This window comes from Jaminaea rosea, assembly GCF_003144245.1.
Source record: "Jaminaea rosea strain MCA 5214 unplaced genomic scaffold BDZ90scaffold_13, whole genome shotgun sequence".
NCBI classification, from domain to species: domain Eukaryota; kingdom Fungi; phylum Basidiomycota; class Exobasidiomycetes; order Microstromatales; genus Jaminaea; species Jaminaea rosea.
The window spans coordinates 517,451-535,507 of NW_020289987.1; the positions used below are offsets into that span (position 1 = coordinate 517,451).

The 18,057-nt window shown below is 59.7% G+C and overlaps 10 protein-coding genes across 10 annotated transcripts; 6 read left to right on the forward strand and 4 right to left on the reverse strand.

Moving 5' to 3' along the window:
* Positions 1–383: 383 nt before the first annotated feature.
* BDZ90DRAFT_262088 (hypothetical protein) lies at positions 384–1,081 on the forward strand (the record flags this gene model as incomplete). The annotated part of the gene is made up of 3 exons (XM_025508443.1): positions 384–557; positions 618–901; positions 952–1,081. 3 exons carry the CDS (start codon positions 384–386, stop codon positions 1,079–1,081), a joined length of 588 nt encoding a protein of 195 aa, XP_025360502.1.
* Positions 1,082–1,386: 305 nt separating this feature from the next.
* On the forward strand, positions 1,387–2,384 carry BDZ90DRAFT_275731 (hypothetical protein). The gene is made up of 3 exons (XM_025508898.1): positions 1,387–1,617; positions 1,702–1,982; positions 2,057–2,384. The coding sequence occupies exons 1-3, from the start codon at positions 1,429–1,431 to the stop codon at positions 2,199–2,201; spliced, it is 615 nt and encodes a 204-aa protein (XP_025360503.1). The 5' UTR covers positions 1,387–1,428; the 3' UTR covers positions 2,202–2,384.
* On the forward strand, positions 2,345–3,618 carry BDZ90DRAFT_233898 (hypothetical protein). The gene has a single exon (XM_025506811.1). The coding sequence runs from the start codon at positions 2,760–2,762 to the stop codon at positions 3,135–3,137; it is 378 nt and encodes a 125-aa protein (XP_025360504.1). The 5' UTR covers positions 2,345–2,759; the 3' UTR covers positions 3,138–3,618.
* A 671-nt stretch (positions 3,619–4,289) lies between these two features.
* On the forward strand, positions 4,290–6,027 carry BDZ90DRAFT_228219 (hypothetical protein; the record flags this gene model as incomplete). Its single annotated transcript, XM_025504798.1, has 2 exons — positions 4,290–4,345; positions 4,428–6,027. 2 exons carry the CDS (start codon positions 4,290–4,292, stop codon positions 6,025–6,027), a joined length of 1,656 nt encoding a protein of 551 aa, XP_025360505.1.
* Positions 6,028–6,122: 95 nt separating this feature from the next.
* Positions 6,123–7,305, reverse strand: BDZ90DRAFT_262091 (CRAL/TRIO domain-containing protein; the record flags this gene model as incomplete). Its single annotated transcript, XM_025508444.1, has 3 exons — positions 6,123–6,690; positions 6,807–7,076; positions 7,166–7,305. The coding sequence occupies 3 exons, from the start codon at positions 7,303–7,305 to the stop codon at positions 6,123–6,125; spliced, it is 978 nt and encodes a 325-aa protein (XP_025360506.1).
* Positions 7,306–7,754: 449 nt separating this feature from the next.
* Positions 7,755–9,604, reverse strand: BDZ90DRAFT_206373 (amine oxidase; the record flags this gene model as incomplete). Its single annotated transcript, XM_025503961.1, has 2 exons — positions 7,755–9,372; positions 9,471–9,604. Coding segments are annotated over 2 exons (1,752 nt in total), but the record flags the coding sequence as incomplete, so codon positions are not given.
* A 1,729-nt stretch (positions 9,605–11,333) lies between these two features.
* On the forward strand, positions 11,334–13,446 carry BDZ90DRAFT_233902 (MFS general substrate transporter). Its single transcript, XM_025506812.1, has 3 exons — positions 11,334–12,244; positions 12,339–12,679; positions 12,753–13,446. The coding sequence occupies exons 1-3, from the start codon at positions 11,601–11,603 to the stop codon at positions 13,355–13,357; spliced, it is 1,590 nt and encodes a 529-aa protein (XP_025360508.1). The 5' UTR covers positions 11,334–11,600; the 3' UTR covers positions 13,358–13,446.
* Positions 13,377–14,276, reverse strand: BDZ90DRAFT_233903 (hypothetical protein). The gene is made up of 4 exons (XM_025506813.1): positions 14,134–14,276; positions 13,962–14,049; positions 13,843–13,884; positions 13,377–13,723 (listed from the first exon to the last, which is right to left on the reverse strand). The coding sequence occupies exons 1-4, from the start codon at positions 14,140–14,142 to the stop codon at positions 13,674–13,676; spliced, it is 189 nt and encodes a 62-aa protein (XP_025360509.1). The 5' UTR covers positions 14,143–14,276; the 3' UTR covers positions 13,377–13,673.
* BDZ90DRAFT_65684 (hypothetical protein) lies at positions 13,771–14,707 on the forward strand. The gene has a single exon (XM_025509756.1). The coding sequence runs from the start codon at positions 14,183–14,185 to the stop codon at positions 14,657–14,659; it is 477 nt and encodes a 158-aa protein (XP_025360510.1). The 5' UTR covers positions 13,771–14,182; the 3' UTR covers positions 14,660–14,707.
* BDZ90DRAFT_65630 (hypothetical protein) lies at positions 14,708–17,595 on the reverse strand. Its single transcript, XM_025509753.1, has one exon. It carries the CDS (start codon positions 17,198–17,200, stop codon positions 14,756–14,758), a length of 2,445 nt encoding a protein of 814 aa, XP_025360511.1. The 5' UTR covers positions 17,201–17,595; the 3' UTR covers positions 14,708–14,755.
* Between the last annotated feature and the right edge of the window lie 462 nt (positions 17,596–18,057).

The following is an 18,057-nucleotide window of genomic DNA, read 5'->3' on the forward strand; positions in this document are numbered from 1 at the left end:
TTCATTTCGTATCAATTTGACCATCATCGCTGAAGTCTGCCGACTCATCACTTTCCTCAAAGCTTTCCAAAGCTCAGCCTTCATCACGCGACCACTGAGTCGACCCGTCTCATTTGCCGCTAGAACCAACCCGAGCTGGTTCGTTCAGCTCACTGGCCAGCCCACTCGCTCGTCGCTTTCATTCCTCGCTCGTGTCGTGGTTCTACAGTACTCCCATCCAGCGAAAGCTGTTTAATCACTCGTCCCTGCGTGTGCGCTCATCATCTGCGACTCGTGTCTGCAATAGGCAAGTGATATGATCTGCAAATTTCAGAATGTGAGATATGAAAAGGCACCACCACCACACATTCGTGAACACCACCTTAAGATCACCCCCTTCAGCGATGAGCTACGCTGCAAACACATTGATCGTCTACGCTAAGGGTGTTGTCCACTCGCCTCCCAGCACTGGTGGTGCCATCGGCGTGGTATTCGAGGGCACGTACTGTATCAAGAACTTTTCAGAGGAAATATTTGATGCAGCTGGCGATATGACCGAGACCAGAGCTGCCTACTGGGTGAGTTTGGAGCACAACGATAAGCCTGCATTATTGCTTTGCTGAATCCATAGCGAGCAGGCCATCTTGCGCGCTTTGGAAAAGTCGCCCTCGTTCGATCTTCGGACGCTCGGCCGCGAGATCCATATCCTCACCGAAAATGAGCTATGCGCTACGACGCTAACGCTGTGCAAGCTCAAGGGAAACAGTAAGGAGGGAAGCTTCCTAAGCTCCAGGCCCTCGGACGACGACATGATCAGGCGCATCATTCACCTGCTCAATATTCGCTCATCGGACGTCGTATACTTCGATTACCTGGACTCCAAGCGTCCGCGAGAGGCCAGTCGTGCAACAGAGCGAGTTCTGTGCTATCAATCACGTACAGGAGAAGACTGACTGAATCGCTCTGTGACAGCCTGGCCAACCAGGCGCTGCAGCAGACCAACGGCAAGGACGTTGAGCAGTCTGGCAAGTCCGAGAGCAGGGTGGAGCGCCTCAGCATCCAGAGCGAGTCCATCGAAGACGGGCAAGTCGCGCAGAAATAGGCTCTGCTCCAACCTGTGCAAAAGTTACCGCATGGTGACGTTGGCAAAGTCACATCCGGCTCAGGTAGTTTGCCTTCGTGACATTCAGGTCTCTGCGTCTCCTTTGCCTGTTGATTGCCTTACTTCCTTCCTGTCGATCTGGCCTCTTGAATAAACGTGCTTCTCACGATGCAAGATGGACGCGTGAGCTCATCATCCGCAGGATCGACTTCGCGCCACCTGCGAGATATGCCGCAAAACGCGGAAGTGGCGAGACAAGGATCAAAGGGTTGGCTACTCTTTCTCTTGCTTCCCTACCACAACCGCTCAGCTCTACCCTCAAACAAGTCCCCATCTAAAGCAACATCATGGGCGACTCGAGCGAGGAAGACCACCTGCCCCACTTCGATATCTTTACGTACGGCGAGCTCGATTCGGTCTCCTCTCGCGCAGTCATCGCCGTCTACTTTGCCGCGCGTCACTATGGCGACCACGACATCTCTGAGCTCGTACCTACGGACATTGGTCCCGTTACTACCGCTGCGGCAGGTTACTGGGTGAGCATGCTGAGCAATGTAGCACGTCATTGAGGGGTGCCCCATAGCTTACTGGGCGCTGTGTCTCTCTCCTCGGTGACGCAGGCAATTGCACGCGCCCTAACGCGAGCCCCTGCTGCCGCCAACATTGTCATCTATTCCCAGATCGAGGCTTGCGTCCAGAATCTCCTCCTTTGCATCAAGACGTGCAGCACCTATCACGACCACTCGCAGAGAAAGCTTGTTGAGCGCATCTTGAACAATCTTCGGGCGCGCAAGAAGGCGGGAGGTAGTGTCAAATTCAAGTTCGTCGATACAGACTTGACTCCCAGCCATTCGAACACGAAGCTTGCTAGGCGTCTTGCTTGCCTAGACATTGCTCGTCAGTGAGTCCGCTTGCGGGCGTTGCAGAATTAAAAAGCCACACCGTTGACCTATAGCTGCTGCTCTACGCTCTTAGACTGGCTCGGATCACTCTACGCGATGCCATCGAGAAGTCCGATAAGGCTCAAGAAGAGAACGCCAGCGATAACCAAGGCGAAGAGGACAATGAGGACGGAGCCATTGACCTCTTGAGCTGCGCAAGCACCTCTACCTACACGTGAAGCTGGGCGCCATCCCAACCATCAAGCCTCCTCAGCACGACTCGGCGAGCTCCTCACAGCGGTGTGGCTTTCAACCTCGTCTCGTGCTTGCGGCAACTGTACGCGAGCAGGCCCACTCGTGCGTCAACCCCTGTTCTCCATTCTGCTCTTTTCTCCTCCAGGTCCATGTCCAATACAATCACTTCTCTGTCGCAGCGGCGATGCACGGTCGACAGACCCGCTTCCATCCCAACAGCACTCATGCTTTCACCGGACCGCATCGCCAAAGCTTCACCCTTGATCCGTCTCAGAAGCGCATGCTGCTGCTCCAGCTCGCCATCATCCCTGCCTCCGCGTGCTAGAGCTCAGCTCAGCGTGATCACGTAGGGAGTGCAGCAATGTCTCGACTGGATACTGAGACACGAAGCAGCTCGCCTGTCTTCGACCTTTGACGTCAGACAATGGCCAGTTTGAAGCCGGGCGCAGAACTGCGAGCGAGCTATCCTTGCTTCCCTCATCTGCCGGACCTCGACGCTTTGCTTCTGCCTCCCCACAGCTTCCTCACCACTCCAGCCCATCATGTCCTGGTCTAGCAAGGATGACGTGCCAATACTCACCGTCTACGCTAGTGGAGCACACGACGAAGCCAGTGGCCAAGCAGCCATCGCTGTCTTCCTGGCCCAGCGCGAGTACTCAGACTACGACAAAAACGAGCTGATGACTCTCCCTCTTGAACCATTTGACGTAGTCCTAGCCGGCTACTGGATGAGCTCCTCGACTAAGGACATGGACCGTGAGGTGTTGACTGACGCGCAGCCGGCTCTCCAAGGCTATTGCTCGCGCTCTGACGCGCATGCCGTCCGTCGCCCGCATCTCCATACGTTCGAGCAACGAACTCTGCGTCAGAGATCCGCTACTCGCCTCTACGTGTCTTTCGCCCTCGTTTCCACATTATGATGCTCATCTGTCTCTGTCTCTCGTCGCTGCTCAAGAGAGGTACATTTAAATGTTTGGTCGAGAAGCAAGAGAAGAATTGACCGGGGGGCGCGAGATGCTGATCTGGCCTTGCCTCTTCCTCTCGCACGCACGCACAGCCTGGCAGGCATAGCCTTGGATGATCAGGACGCAGAGCTGGCACGAGGGCAAGCGTGAGCGTGAGCGTGCCTGAATGCGGATGATGAAGCAAAGAAAGAAGGCGCGCTCGCCCGCTGTCGTCTCCCCTCGTGAGGTTGCGAGCTCGTCACCGGGTGGAGCGAGGGAGCAACTGCCGCTTTCCATCTCCATCGAGCCCGCTCCCCTCGTCACGCCACTTTTGTACCTGCTTAGCTAGCCGCGCTTTCCTTTGAATTATCTTGTCTCGCCCTGCTCGCGCATGCTGTGGTGGTGGAGAGAAAGGTGAAAGGACAGAGAGAGGGAAAGGCCAAACCTCGGAAACACGCAGCGGGGGCCTGCGTGCGGGGAAAGGGCGAGAGCTCAAGCCGTCGCCTTCGGTAAAAAGCTCGAGTCGGATCTTTGGGCCGCGCCCATCTGCTCCCTGCCCAGCGCGCTTCTTGCCTTCCTACCACGACGCATGCATGGCGCACGACATCCAGCCTAATCATCAGCGCCCTCACCACTTCCATCTCCATCGCCATGCCACCAGTCGCATCGTCGAGCTCATCAGCGCACGCACGCGGTCCCTACGCGCGTCTGACCTGCCAACAATGCAGGAAGAAGAAGCAAAAGTGCTCCCTACCAGTGGGCACGACGCCTTCCCCGCATCCTTTGCCGGCCGGGCATAGGTGCGATCGTTGTGTAGCAGGTGGTCTGGTTTGTGTACCTTGGCGCGGTCAAGAAAGTGCTGCGAGTGCGAATGCAGCGGGTGGGAGCGGGACACAGACTCCTCGTCAGATAGCTGATGACTTGGCTCGAATCGCCCCACGGGCATCCAACGGAGCAACGTCTTCTTCAGCTGCCTCCTCTTCCTCTGCGGCGCTCAACCCTCCTGAGCCTGGCAGACCGCTCAGCTTGATCAACACGCACGTCACCGACTTGCTGCCTGGGATGTGCTCCTTTCTACTTCAACACGATAAGTTCGGTAGCGATGCGCTCGGTGTGCCAGAGGGAGAAATGACCTCGCTGCACGACATGGCAGGAGGCGTCTACCCTCCAGGCATTGATAAGTCGTGAGTATAGCGCGCGAGCAGCAGCTGCATTCAGCCTCCTCCTGACCATGCTGTGCTCTCATTCTCGCGCACTTCGCCACAGCGTGGAGCAATTGCGCCTCTTCCACCCTCACATCTCCAAGTTCACAACCGTCTACGAGGAATGGCAAGACCAAATCCTCTCTCGCGATGCGTACGGGCGACGCCTCACTTCGAAGCCGCACCTATCCAGCCAACTTCTCCTAGCTACCCTACTCTGGCTAGCCTACCAGCGTATGGGCGGCACGAGTCTCATCTACGAGGAGTCGCTGATCGCCATCATCAGGGAGACGGCCGAGCAGCTATGCACGGTTCCTTCTCTGGCCGACAAAGGCTATGCCCCGCAGGCTTTCGAGCTGCTCTTTGCTTACTTTCCCCTCGCACTGCGGCGTTCCCCGCGGGATGAGGCCGGGCTAGCCGGTGAAGCAAGGCGACGCCCCCTTGTGCTCGGCAGCGAGATGCTCCGCACCGCCTACCGTCTGGCGCCTACAGGGACGGACCCGGACTGTCGGGACTTTTGGTGCACTCTTGCCAGCATCACCCTCCCGTCAAGCATAGACAACGTTCCGCGTCAAGTACCGAGCAGCGTGACCCCCTTCCAGGAGCTAGGCTGGGCTTGTATCATCAATCGGACGAATCTGATGCGAAGCGCTATAGATCAGGAAAAGGAGGCCAAATTTCTCAACGACGACCATGCTGATCAGCCGGAGCGATTCGCCCGCAACTTGCAGGAGTGTTTTGAGACGTTCAAGGATCGGGTGTGGGATCTGCAAGGGGACCTGACCGACGAGCTCGAGGCGGCGCAGTTAGATTGGAGGGATGGCGCTCCACCGTCGGGGGAGGTGAAGCGCATGTTACACGCCCAATTCGAGCAGCTCTGTCTGTGCGTGAGCGTTAACTTCGCGACGTACGTGGGCTGTCTAGCTCTGCGGGCCGCGGGCTCCTGGCGTGGGAGGATGACGGCGGGGACTTTTAGTCGGGAAAGGGCACGTCGAGTCATCGCGGTGGATGATGAAGCGCTCAGTTGGGTCAAGGAGCTTCTCGCCACCCTTTCGTCCCACATCGACCAATGGGTGTCACGAGCCCTCACCCTCTCCAACCTCCTCACGGACTGCGCAAATCTGCAATGGTGCATCCCCAAGGTAGAGCGAGCCTTGATGCTCTCATCCCTCACCAGACTCACCTTGCAGCGCGTCGGAGGGTTGATCCTCTTTGCCTCGGAATCGGACCCGCACTCGGACAGCTCGCAAAGCGCAGAGGAGACGCGCGCGTTTCTCGACTCGCTCGTCATCCTCCTCGAGTCGGCCGCAAATGCCACACTCAAAGGCGCGGAGATTGTTGGCGGGGATTTTGCGCAGCAGCAAAGGGAGGAGTGGATCGAGTGGGCGATTAAGGAGGGGGACGTCCTCGTTACCGCGGGCGTGATGGCGCTGCGTGGTGTCGAGGTGTTGAAGGGGTGGAGAGCGAAGATGTATGATGCGAGGTGGGGCGAAGGGAGTGGGGAGGGGCTGGAGAAGTGGTGCAGGTTGGACGGGTTTGAGGAGGGGGAGGTGCTGCGTTTGCTTACTGGTGGGGAGGGAGGTGCCGGGGCCGCTGCGATTGGGAAGGAGGAGCTGAAAGACTTGCTTTTCTTGGCGGCGCAGGGAGGCGTGGAGGCCGAATGAGCGCGAAGGCGAGCATCTATTAGTACGAGGGAGGGGGGCTGCAAGTGACCTCGAAGGGGGTATCATGCTTCGTCTATGGTAGATCTCCAACTCTATCAGTGAGGCTCGCGAGCCTCATCCCCACCGCCGTTCATCTCGACCGCATCGTCTTTCTTCCCTGCCTCGCCGGCCATCACCAACCTCTCACCATTCCAGCGACAGGGAGCGTCAGGCATCTCTTGGACGCCCAGCAACTCCTTAAAGCCCTCATCAAGATCCGGCTGATCAAAGTACGTCCACTCCAACTCCCCACCATACCCAACAGGCAGGTCTTCAGGCTCAACCAACTCCTTGAACTTTCCCGCTCGCATCTCCTCACCCGAGAGGATAACAATCTTCTCACGTGTTCCCTTATCGAACCACGCCTGTATCCAAGACCAGATCGTCGAAAAGAAGCTCGGAGTATTTACGAGGACGAGGGTGCCTAGCGTCTCGGGGAAATGGGCCGAATTGAGCTTCGAAGCCGATCCGAGGTGGGAGCGCAATGTCCAGAGTGTACGGAACGAGAGGCCACTGAGGTCTACGATGCTCATCGACTCTGTGACGGGGCCGCCACCTCGCTGTTGGTTGAGGGTTGAGGCCATGGGGATGTACAGAGAGGTGAGGTGCTCCGTGAGGACGGCTCTGCGTGTGCGTGAGGACGAGAATGGACGCATCAGTAGGTGCGATTCGGCATGGCATGGCGCGTCGCGGCGTCCTGCTGATGCTGCAAGCCTCACCCGCACCCAACCCGCACTCACATTGTGCTGAATCTCCTCTCCTCGCTGGCCTCCAACAAGTCTTTATGCTTGGACGGATCAATCGCTCCAGGTTGGAAGACGAACATGGGTCTCCCTCTTCGATCGCACCGCCCGACCAAACGCGGGTAGCATTGTCGTGCCCTTCTGAGCCATGCCCCATCCATGTCCTCGAATCGCTGCGCAAGATGAGAGTCGCGACGCCATTTGTCCGTTGTGGAGAATTGGGACAGGGCCGCAGGGATCGAGTAGGAGCGTGCACGGAGGAAGCGACTGAGCGTGCGGTGCGGTGCGGTGGGGAGACGAGAGGTTGGGCGATCAGCCACAAGCGTAGGGATTATTGCTCTACACGCCGGGCTCACTCTATCGTCACATCGTCGTACCACGTCTCCCCCTTGACTACGGGGCCGAACTGCTCTTCTATCTTTTGCTTCAATTCTTGAAAGGCCTGCGCATGCTGGTCGGTCATGGGAGGGAGCGTCGTTGGGGAGGGGAGCGTCATGCTTGCGGCTTGGACGAGATTGAAATGGAAAAAAGGGGCGAATGATCAAGAAGTCATCTAATCCGCGGAGGAACGTGATGGGAAGAGGCGCAAAGGGGCAAGGAAGAATATGAAAGAGAGAAGAAGGAGCAACAGAAAGGCGGGAACAGATGCCGCATCGTTGGCCTCGATGTATGCACCTCGACGCCCTCCGCCTGCACCTCGGACTGAGATTTGAGTCGATTCCGCTCAGCTCAGGCTTCCACGCGACGAAGGGCACGGGCGGGCCTCGTTCCGCTCTTTCTCTGTCCGCCCACTTTTGCCTCGAGACTTGTTGGCTCCTCAACGCGCCGCGATTTCAAGTAACCTCAGCCAGCACGACCATACGACACACGCAGGGATGGCTTCAATCTATCAATTCTATGCGATTTCTTCTCATGCAAAGCGCGCAGCCACGGCGGCTCCTCCTCTCAAACGCTGATCCACCTGCCCATCCACGTCTTGGTCACCTGCTTGGCCTCATCCACCAAACCCAGCTCAAGCAACAGCTGCACTGTCCCCCTCACGGCCGACTCCAAAGCCCCCGACACCCATCCATGCGTGACGCTCGTCGAATCACCCACCCAAATGGTCCCATTGTGCGTCTTGTAGTACTCCGGCAGGTACAGCTTATGCTGCCCAGCCATGGGCGCTGCCCAGCTGGCAGCCTCGAACTCGTCGATACCCCAGCACTTGCGCATCCCACTGACAAACTCGTCGTACACCACCTCCCCGCCATGCATCTCCGCCACCCCATCCAGCACGTGCTGGACGTGCGCATCCTCCGGCCAAGAGGCCATACGGTCCGCATCGTCGTTGCTCACGTACTCTCCGAGGATCACGGCAGGACCTGTGCTGTTGAGCCCATAAGGTGGGTAGCACACGTTGCGGATCCCGGGAAGGTCAGTCACACTGCATCCGCCGTAGATGGGAGGGGAGAAGGGAGCTCGCTCCCAGAAGCGCGACTTGAAGTGAAGCGCGACCTTGCACGCCGAGGAGTACTTGAGCGTCTTGACCGCTCGGGTGAAGGAGGGGGAGATGTTGGGCATACGCCAGAACTTGGCGACTGAGAAAGGCGCAGAGATGACGGCGTAGTCAAAGGACTCGCTCTTTGCCTCTCGTACGGAAGCGGCGTTGCTAGGTTTCCAGTGAAGACGGACACGACCGTCCTCCTCGTTGTCGACGCGGTAGATCTTCCTCCCCATGACCGTCTTGTTCGCAGCAGGAGTCCCCCAAAAGGCATTGGGCAGCTGGCTCATTCCGCGGTCAATCGTCTTCCACTGTACCGTGTTGTTCGAAAAGTAGGTATTGTCGCCGTACGCTATGTCCCAGAAGTTCTCTGCCAGGTTGTAAGACTGGCCAGTAATCTGGTCGACGGTGTCGAGGGTGAAGTTGTTCTTGTTGTGGAGATAGGAGAAAGCAGAGAAATCGTCGAGACCATGCGAGATCCACTCCTCGTGCGCCTGCCAGATGTTGGTGGCGATCGAGGCGCGCAGCGCTGCGGTGCTGGTCATGTTAGCCACGAGCTTCTGAGCGGCCGCGAGATCGTCAGAGGGCTTCGTCGTCGGGATAAGATCCGGGTTCTCCTTGAGCTGCGCATTACTCGGGGGCAAACCGTTGGGCATCTTGAAGTTGGATCGATACACCAGGTTACCCGGCGCACTCTGGATCCAAGGGATAAAGTCTACGCTCCTATTCCTGTTTCCCGCGTTGATCCTGTTCAATTCCTCGCCTAGCTGGAAAACGATCTGACTATCCCTCATGGTAAGGTTCTTGCCCGAGATGGGATCAAAGAGCAAGTCGGGGAAACGCATGCCTCCAATCTCCTGATAGACGTGCTTGTCCTTGTCCTCGTCAAAGTACTCCGTCTCCAGTCGACCGCCGTAGCGCTGCGAGGCCTCAATGAGGGTGTAGTTGTGCAAACCCACCGAGTCGAGGAGGAGGGTCGTCATGAGGCCGGACATGCCTGCGCCTACCACGGCGAGGCGAGATGACTTGGCGTTCTGCGTGACGAAACCCGGCTTGACGGACGAGACGCCATCGAACCAACTGTGCGTGCGTGCGGGGTGGTGGCAGGTGAGGCGTGGGGTGGGTTTAGTCGGTGGTCACGCGAAGGGCAGGTGAGGTGAGATAAGTGCGCAACTCACGTTCCGTAATGCTCCAAATCCGCCATCTTCATCTTCTCGCTCCTCTTCCTCCTCCTCACCTCCCGCTCATTCTCCACCACCTCCACTGGCTCAGAGCGAGCCACGACCTCTCCGTCCACGCGCGCGTACAGGCAGCCAGAAGAAGGCAGGTCTTCCCTGACGGTCCAGACCGCTCGGGCGGGCAAGGCTTCGCCTTCCCTCAGAGGGGCGGAGGCAATCGTGTCGTGTAGGGTTGCATCGTTGGAGCAGTCGGCGTAGACGAGGTCGAGGGTGCGCTCCTTTCTGCGGGAGAGGGTGATCTTCTCGTGCTCTTGGGCCGACCAGTCGAGGTGTACGTTACTGATGCCGTGCTCTACGGTTGTGGGGGAGCGGATCGAGAGGGGGGAGGAGGGGGTGGGTACGGCTCGTGCTAGGGTGAAGGCTAGGGTTAGCCAGAGAAGGGAGAGCATCGTGGGCGGTGGACGTGGTTGGGATGCCTCTTCATCTTGGAGTGAGGAGCAACGGGCGAGACTTTATAGTGTAGGGATGGCCGCCAAGATAACGAGGAAGAGAGTGAGAGAGCCAGTCAGGGAGGGACGATAGGCAGCCATGGTTGCAACTTCTCGCGCCCCCGACTCGCACTAGAGCAACGAAGCACGCACGGCTGTGCTTCATGTGCGCCCGCCTCCCCTTTCATCTCCAAACTGCTCCCACCTCTCTTAGCCTCGTCTGGTCCATGCAAAGCTTCTCTCGGCGCCTCTCTTTCCCTCTCTGCTATCAAGCTTTCGACGCGCCCCTTCTGCGCCCCCACCAGCCATTGCTCGCACTGCACCGCCTATCAGCTTGGTTCACCAGGTAGGTGATCGCGATCCCCGTCGCGGTGATCCCTATCAGTCTCGAAGAACCCTCGCTCGCTACGAGGGTGCGCTGCTCCCGCCTCGCTGCGCATCTATTGACCGAGGAGGGCCAAGACCCCGATTTGGTTCTTGGTCTTGGGTATCGCTGTACGACGGGCGGACGGACGCTCGGAGCGTCGAGCGTCTCGCTTCATGAGTGGTGATTATCGCTCATCGCAGGGACAGACGAGGCGACGCGGTGATTGAACGGGAAGGCAAGACGATGACGGGTGGATTTAAGATGCAGGAGCTCATTGCAGGGTGCAGATTGAATTGGGCGCCGGCGCGAGGCAATCGGCGACCTACAGTCATGACGACGCGTTCGTGCACGCGCGTAGCTGCAGCCAAGGCTAGTGGATGTAAGCGTACGTACAGCGGGCCGCGATGCCATTCTTCCGAAGGAGCAACAGGCGCGCAGCGTTGTGTAATCTCTTGGTCTCGAGGTGAGATGTGGCCCTGATATCTCATCATTAATTCGATCGCACGTCGACGTCAAACCGATATGATACGACGAAGAAGCGGGGACGAGGCGGGATGGGACCGAGAGGGGGCCGAGGGAGCTCATCACCACGCGATCACGCTGACCGAAGTGATCTCCGTATCATCGTATCGACGAGGAGTTGCTAAGCAACAACTCAAAGCCTGGGTACGTGATGCGCGCCCACCCGCGTGCTTGCTTGTCTGCTTGCTCTTTGCTCCTGCACGATCGAACAGCCGCGGCCCCTCGAGCTCGATGGTGGCGGCGCACGGCAATGAAAGTTGCTGGGTCCCACGCCCGCGCCCGCACCCGCACCCGCACCCGCACCGCCTCTTGCACCTCTATGGTAGTGAGCGATGAGCGGCTCATATCCAATTCTAGGCATCACACTCCCATGCCATCGCCCGTCGTGACATTCACACCGTAGCCCCGAGCTTCTGCGCTGCACGGCCTTTGCTTGCTCTTTCTCCCCTTTCTTTCCTTCCTTCCTTCTCGGTGAAGTCGCCGTCTCCGGCCGGGACTCCGCTCGCGCCGAGCCTTTTTTTGTCCGAAGCTGCGCTGCGAGCGAGTCGAGTGAGGGAAGCGACTCGCGGACTCGCGATCAGCCCTTTCGTGTTTTGCTACTCGCACTCGATTACTAACACCCAAGTCGTCTCATCGGGGTCCGGCCTTGGCAAGGCAACGAACGTAACCTCGGTCTGCGCGAGGACGCTCGCCTTCCCCAGCTAGGCAAGGCAAGTCGAGGGGACAATGCTGCCAACGCCAACGCCGACGTCGATGGCACCAGCATGGCACGATGCTCCACTAGGCCGGCTGCTCAACGCTGTCAGTCACGGACGGTTCTGCCCAGCGGTCGAGGAGCGCGATGGGTGGGAGATGCCCAGCGAGCTGGCTGCGCGACTTGCTGGTGAGGGAGAGTACGAGGAAAAGGTCGCCGGGGAGCAGACTGGCACGCTCATTCTCGTCGACTGGTACGGTCCCACGGACCCGTCCAATCCGTACAATTGGAGTGCAGAGCACAAATGCTACGTCACCGGCCTGGTGTCGCTGCTCACCTTCTGCGTCTACGCCAGCGCCTCGATTGTAGCTCCTGCCAACCTCGGTCTCGAAGAGCACTTCTCCGTGCCCCCCATAAAGGCCACGTTGAGTCTCTCTATCTTCCTCTTCGGAATGGGAATCGGTCCGCTCATCCTCTCCCCACTCTCCGATCTGGGTGCGGTCGGCCGCTCTCACCCGCACTGGGCCGCCTCGCTCTGTTTCCTCCTCTTTAGCGTGGGAGCAGCAAGTACGGAGAGTTACCCGGCGTTGATTGTACTGCGGTTCTTGGCGGGATTTATGGCCAGCCCGGCTCTCGCTGCGGGTGGGGCAGCGTTGGGGGATATGTGGATGGGCAAGGCATTGCCCAAGGCCATTGCGATTTGGTGAGCGTGGGGTGCGTGGAGGCGGCACGAGTGTACGGCTGACTGACTGACACGATATTCCGTTTCTCGCCCTCGCCGTCGCCCGCACTCGCAGGGACACGGCGGCCTGTGCAGCGCCCTGCTTCGCACCCGCCATGGCTGGCTGGGCGGCTATGAACGTCTCGTGGCGTCTGCCCTACTGGCTCGCCGTAGCCTTGGCCGGCATAGCATTCATCGACGTCACGGTGCTGTTGCCCGAGACTCTCGGGGCGAATATTCTGCATCGTCGCGCCTCTCGCCTACGAGCCATCACGGGGGATGAGCGGCTACGTGCGCCAGAGGAGCTACGCGAGGGCAAGCTGCTAAGCTTCATGGCTTCACGCATCGTAGGACCCGCGCGCCTCTCGGTGGAGCCCATCGTCCTGTACTCTGGCGTGCTCATGGGACTCGAATACGGTGAGCAGCGCGCGAGCCGGCACCTTCCATGCTGAACCGCAAGCTGACCCTTGCCGTAAACGCGCGCACACAGGCATCTTCTATCTCGCCCTCGAAGCCCTCCCTCTGATCTTCGCCGATATCTACGACTTCAACATCGGCCTGCAGACCCTCCCCTTCGTCGGACTCGGCGTCAACACCTTCTTCCTCTCCGGCCCGGCATACCTCCTCTGGCTGACCTACTACGTGGATCGGCAGCCCCGCCCGCTATGTCCGGAGATATGGATCATCCCCTGCCTCGCCTCTGCCCCGCTCGTCATCATCAGCCTCCTCTGGACGGGCTGGTCAGCCAGAGAAGGGGTAAGCTACTGGTCCCCACTCCTCGCCCTGTCCCTCTATATTACCCCGGTGTACTTCGTCTTCCTCTCCGTCTTGACATACCTGGCCACCATCTACCCCGGACAAGAGGCAGCCTCCGCCCTCGCGGCGAATGTCCTTCTTCGCTCATCAATAGCGGGCGTCTTCCCGCTCTTGTCCGGGCCCATCTTTGGCAACCTCGGCTTGGGAAAGGGATATACGCTTCTAGCCGGCTTGTCACTTGCGCTCCTGCTCCCGCTGTGGGGATTGTACAGGTATGGGCACTGGTTGAGGGCACGATCACCGCGAGCGGTTGGGGCTAGGCCGAAGAGGGGGGAGTAGTGCGGCGTGGTGAGAAGGGGGAGAGAGGAAGCCGATCTAGCATTGTGTGGGGCATCGCATCGCTAATCTAAGCATCATCGCAATGTGCAGCCGTGAGGGTTAGGTCGGTATCTTCTTTGCCCACACGAGTGAATCGGGGCGACCAGGAGACGGGGGCTTGTGGGGCTGATGTCGAGCGGAGAGCGATACGTGGGCGCGGCAAGGTACGAGGCGGGATGGTGCAAGGCGGCAGACGGGGGATGAGTGAATAGGGTCAAGCAAAAGCGATGGGTGTCATTGTCAAGAGACTACAGGGGCTACGACATCGCGGTCTAGCCTACTGCTTGTCCTGGATGGGGACGTCCTTGCCCGTGAGCTTCTTGAAGCCTGCGAGGAGGTGAAAGAGCGGCAGAGGGTCAGCGCTGCGATGAGAGAAAGTGTCGAGAGAGATGAGGGCACGCGGACGTCCTCCTCATCACAACATCATGCTACACCTCGCTACTCACCTGAACGGATGCCGTCGGAGATCTTCTCGGTAGTCGAGGCGGCTGCGGTGCGTTTGACGAGATTGAGAGGTGAGCTGGGTACGGCGTGGAGGCGCTGTACGGTCGTTGCGCCAACTCACACTGGCCGTGTCCCGACTTCTGGAGGACCGAGTCGACTCCCTTGTCGAGAGCGTCTTGCTGGGGGGCACCGCCCTGCTGAGGTTGTTGCTGTGCGAGTGCAAGGGAGGGAGGTGTGAGCTCGACGACGCTTGTGCTGGAGATGACGCGAAGGCCGCGGCTGGGGACACTCACGTCTGCCATTGTGATAGTCTGAGTTTGGTAGCGAAGTTGATTGGTTGTGATGGTTGAGGAAAGAAGGTGTGACTGGCCGCTTCTTGCTCTGCTATATACGTCCTCTTCGCTCACCTCGTCGCTCGCTCACCACACATCTTCCATGGTCTACTGCCGCTCCACGCCCTCGTGCCCATTCGTACACGAGGAAGAGCTCTGTTTTCCCTCTCCTCTGCCGCCCGCAACGACGCTATCTCGGTGGGCGAGGTCGGTGGGCGAGCTCGGGCCACATTCTCTTGCGTCACTCGGCGCAATAACAGGCCTCCACCCACGCACCAAACGCACCGCCCCGCCGGTCGATGTGCATCGCGATCCTCGTCGCTCCCCCCGAAATGCCTCTCTGCCAGTCGTCGAGTTTCGGGTCAAAAGGCGCAGCAAAACCGGCGGTCTCGCTGCGATGAGCGGTGCGATGAGTAGGGAGGGATCGATAAGGGGGCGGCGACGTATTAACATATTGCTACAAGAGCCGGACGCAGGAGAACGATGACAACATAGACGAGACGGGGTGCGGCTGCGGGTCCAGAACGAGAGAGTAGAGAGAAAGAGAATATCGAGAAAAAGTGTCCGTATCGCTATCGCGCCGCTAAACCCAAACCAACTCAACAACGCTATCCTGCTCCTCATCAGCGATTTCCTCCTCGACGATGCGCCCTCTCTCCTCTTCGCTCATCGAGTTGCCCAACAAGCGGTCCACCAAGCCACGCAGACTGCCCTTTAGCTCTCGGTGACGACGAGCTTCGGCGCTGACCACATCGAGGCCTTCGTCCTCCTCGTCACTCGCGCCCTCCCCATCATACACTCCTGCAGTCACATAGCCCCGCGCTCTCCCGGCCCTCTTGATGTAAATTTCCCGAATCCCACGCCCATCGTCATCCCAGCTATCCCCTTTGCCCAGCTCCTCACCCTCCCTCACATCCTCGAGTAGCCACGTCTCCTTCCAAGCGCGCGGACCCGTCCCTGTACCTGTACCGTCGCTGTCGTGGAAGCGGCTGAGAGGCGGTCTCCCCTCGCGAATGCGCGGTCGTGTGGGACCGACGGATTGCGAGAAGTCGGAGTTGGCCCAGATCTTCCACGTCATCTCGGTGCGGGCAAAGTCCGGGAGTGGCGTGGGGTGCAGAGTGAGGGAGAGGCCGTGCACGAAGTGGTAGGCGAGCGAGGCGCGCTTCGAGGATGATGAGATATCACCGCCCGCGACCTCGCTTTGCGTGGACGCCGGCGTGGTAGCGTTATTGGGACCTGAGCTCGCGGCGTTTGAGAGGAAACGCTGTAGCAGGCACTCGCTACCGCACGCTGCTCCAGCTCGCGAAAGGAGGATAGGGTCCAGCCCGGTATTCCAGCTCTTCCAGTGATGCCACGTAATGATATCACGCCCACTCTCGAGCATCCCGCGAATATCGTCGTACAGGTCCGTCTGGTGCAACCCCCACTCGATGGTCAATCGCGTATGCGTATGAGCATAGATGCACGCAGCGAGACGATAGTCGCCGGCCTTCTCCAGCTGGCGGCAAGAGGACCAATGCGGGCTCAACTCGTGAAGCAAGGGCATCGAGAGGACAACGCCCGCCCCACCGTAGGCGATCATGCCCGAGCCGGCCTGCCTCCAGTCGTCCGTCAGTGCGCCAATGTAGTGGCTCTCCGTATGGTCGTACCGATCCAGCGCCTTGAAGAGCTTGGGCATGCTGAGGAACACCGTATCGTCGTCGGCCACCATCGCCCATCGCGTGAGGCCTGGGTCGGCAAAGTCCAAGAGGAGGGAGGGGAGCTCCACCCATCGACGCAGGTAGTCCTCTTCTGGGGAGAGGATGATGGTGGCCCGGATGGAACGCGCGCGCAACGTCTTGCGGAGCTCGGGGATGCGCGAGTTCTTGGGGAGGTTGAGGACGAGGTGCAGGTTCGAGTGGGCGAAACTGTACGCGAGGATGGGCATCATCTCCAGCAATCGATCGGCGTCGGACGCGAGGCCGAGGATGACGTGCTCCGGCTGGGTTTGGGTGCGCGGGATTGGGTAGGTAGGGATGCGGAGCGGTTCGAGGGAGGACGAGCAGGAGGACAGGCGCGTGAGGCCTTGCGGAGACGACGCCGACGTCGACGCGGACGTGGTATCGAGGGCGCCACGACTGACTCGCATGCGCTGCTCCTTGGCGATGCAGGCGCCCATCTTGTCGCCTTCCTTGCCCCTGCAGGCTTCGTCGATTGGTACGCCGTGCCAGGCCATCGTTTCCCAGCCCTCGACGATGGGCGCAGAGAGCTCGCGCGGGTGAGGATCGAAGCCGCTAGGCTTGTCCGGCGCGGGCGGCCGAGGCGCTGCGGTGACGTATCTGCGGGAGTACTTGAATTTGGGGGTGAGGCGGTACCGCGAGGCAAAGGCTGACGCGTCGAGCTGACACGGGATATCCAAGGGCGGACGAGTCGCAGCCTCCTCGTAGCCCAAGCTAGCGTGTGTGTTGGAGTGTGGATTGGCGGCAGACGGCGGCGTCGTATCCCTCATCCCCTCTGCGAGCCCCCACCCCCACCCCTTGCCAGAAGCCATCCGTTCATTACGCCAGTCGTAGCGCGCAGTCTCCCCGGCGAGTCTGAGCGAGTCGCCGCGATACCACACGCTGAGCGGTGATGTGGCGGGCAGCATGGCAGAGAGGACCAGCAAGCCGGTCAGGACCGCGAGGACCTTGAGCACCAGTCTCATCCTGGATGGCGTCACCCTGCCCGCGCCTGCTGGAAGATGCTGCTGCAGCCGCTGAGAGAGCAATCGTGGCATGTCCGAAATCTTGCGCTTGTGCCGGCGAGATGCTGCCCACTCGTGGTAACATTGTCCCTTTTCTGCTCCCTGCTCCTCGTCCGTGGCTGGCGGTGACGCAACGCCATAGCTGCTGCTGCCTGGCGATGACGAGATGTCGTAAGAACGCTGCTCCTCAAGACCGCCGGCGTCGCTATTGCAGCATGTGGACGAGCCTGTGCTTGCAGAGGTTGACGAGGAGGGGAAGAAGGCCGAGGAGCCTGGGAGAGGGGAGGCGCGACGAAGGTGGTCCATCGCGGCGCGACGAGGCGAGGCGAGGCTAGAGAAGGTGGTCGGATGAATGAATGAATGGATGAAGGAAGGAACGAATGAGAGGAGCGAAGAGAAGAGGAAACGAATACAGAGGGGAGAAGAGGAGGTGCGACAATCCACCAAGTGCACATCGTCGCCCACTAGCGGCTAACTGCTGCTCGCTGCTCGCTGCTCGATCTCACCATCCCATCCCCGACACCCTGCTCTGCTCTGCCCTGGCCTGGCCTGGCCCTGCGTTGCGTTCGTCATTTCTTTTCGTAGCTGCACCACACGGTGACCAAATTCGGAGCAGACCCTCTAGCTGCTCTCTGCATCGATGCGTTTGTAGGCGGGTGGCTGTCTCTGTCTGACGTCGCGAACGGCTCGCTCGCTGCTCGCGTGCCTCACAATTGAGCCGGACCCCACATCGTCGTTTTTTCCACGGCCGGCAGCGCAGCGCACAGGGTCTGCCGACGGCAGAGGCGTGGCATAGCCTCAGCCAGCCACGCCGCACACGCGCGCGCATGTACGCATCCTGTCAGCACAGAAGGCAAATCTTGGCCTCGCCCAAGTTCATTTCCAGTCGCTAGCTAGCGGCTTCGTTCGTCGTTTGAAAGACAGAGAGAAATGAGCATGTCGCAGCCTCGAACAAAAGTGGTCGCCGCACTCGGAGGCCGCGCCCCGCCCAACTCGAGCGAGGGAGGAGCGGCTTTCCCACCCTCGGCCAGCCACCACGACAATCCCCGCAGATCGGCACGGCAGATGAGTGATGAGGGTCCAACGTACCGTTCGTGCGAGACACGGCAGCAGCAGCAGCAGCAATGTGCGACGAGAAGCACGATTTCAACGAGAAGATGACC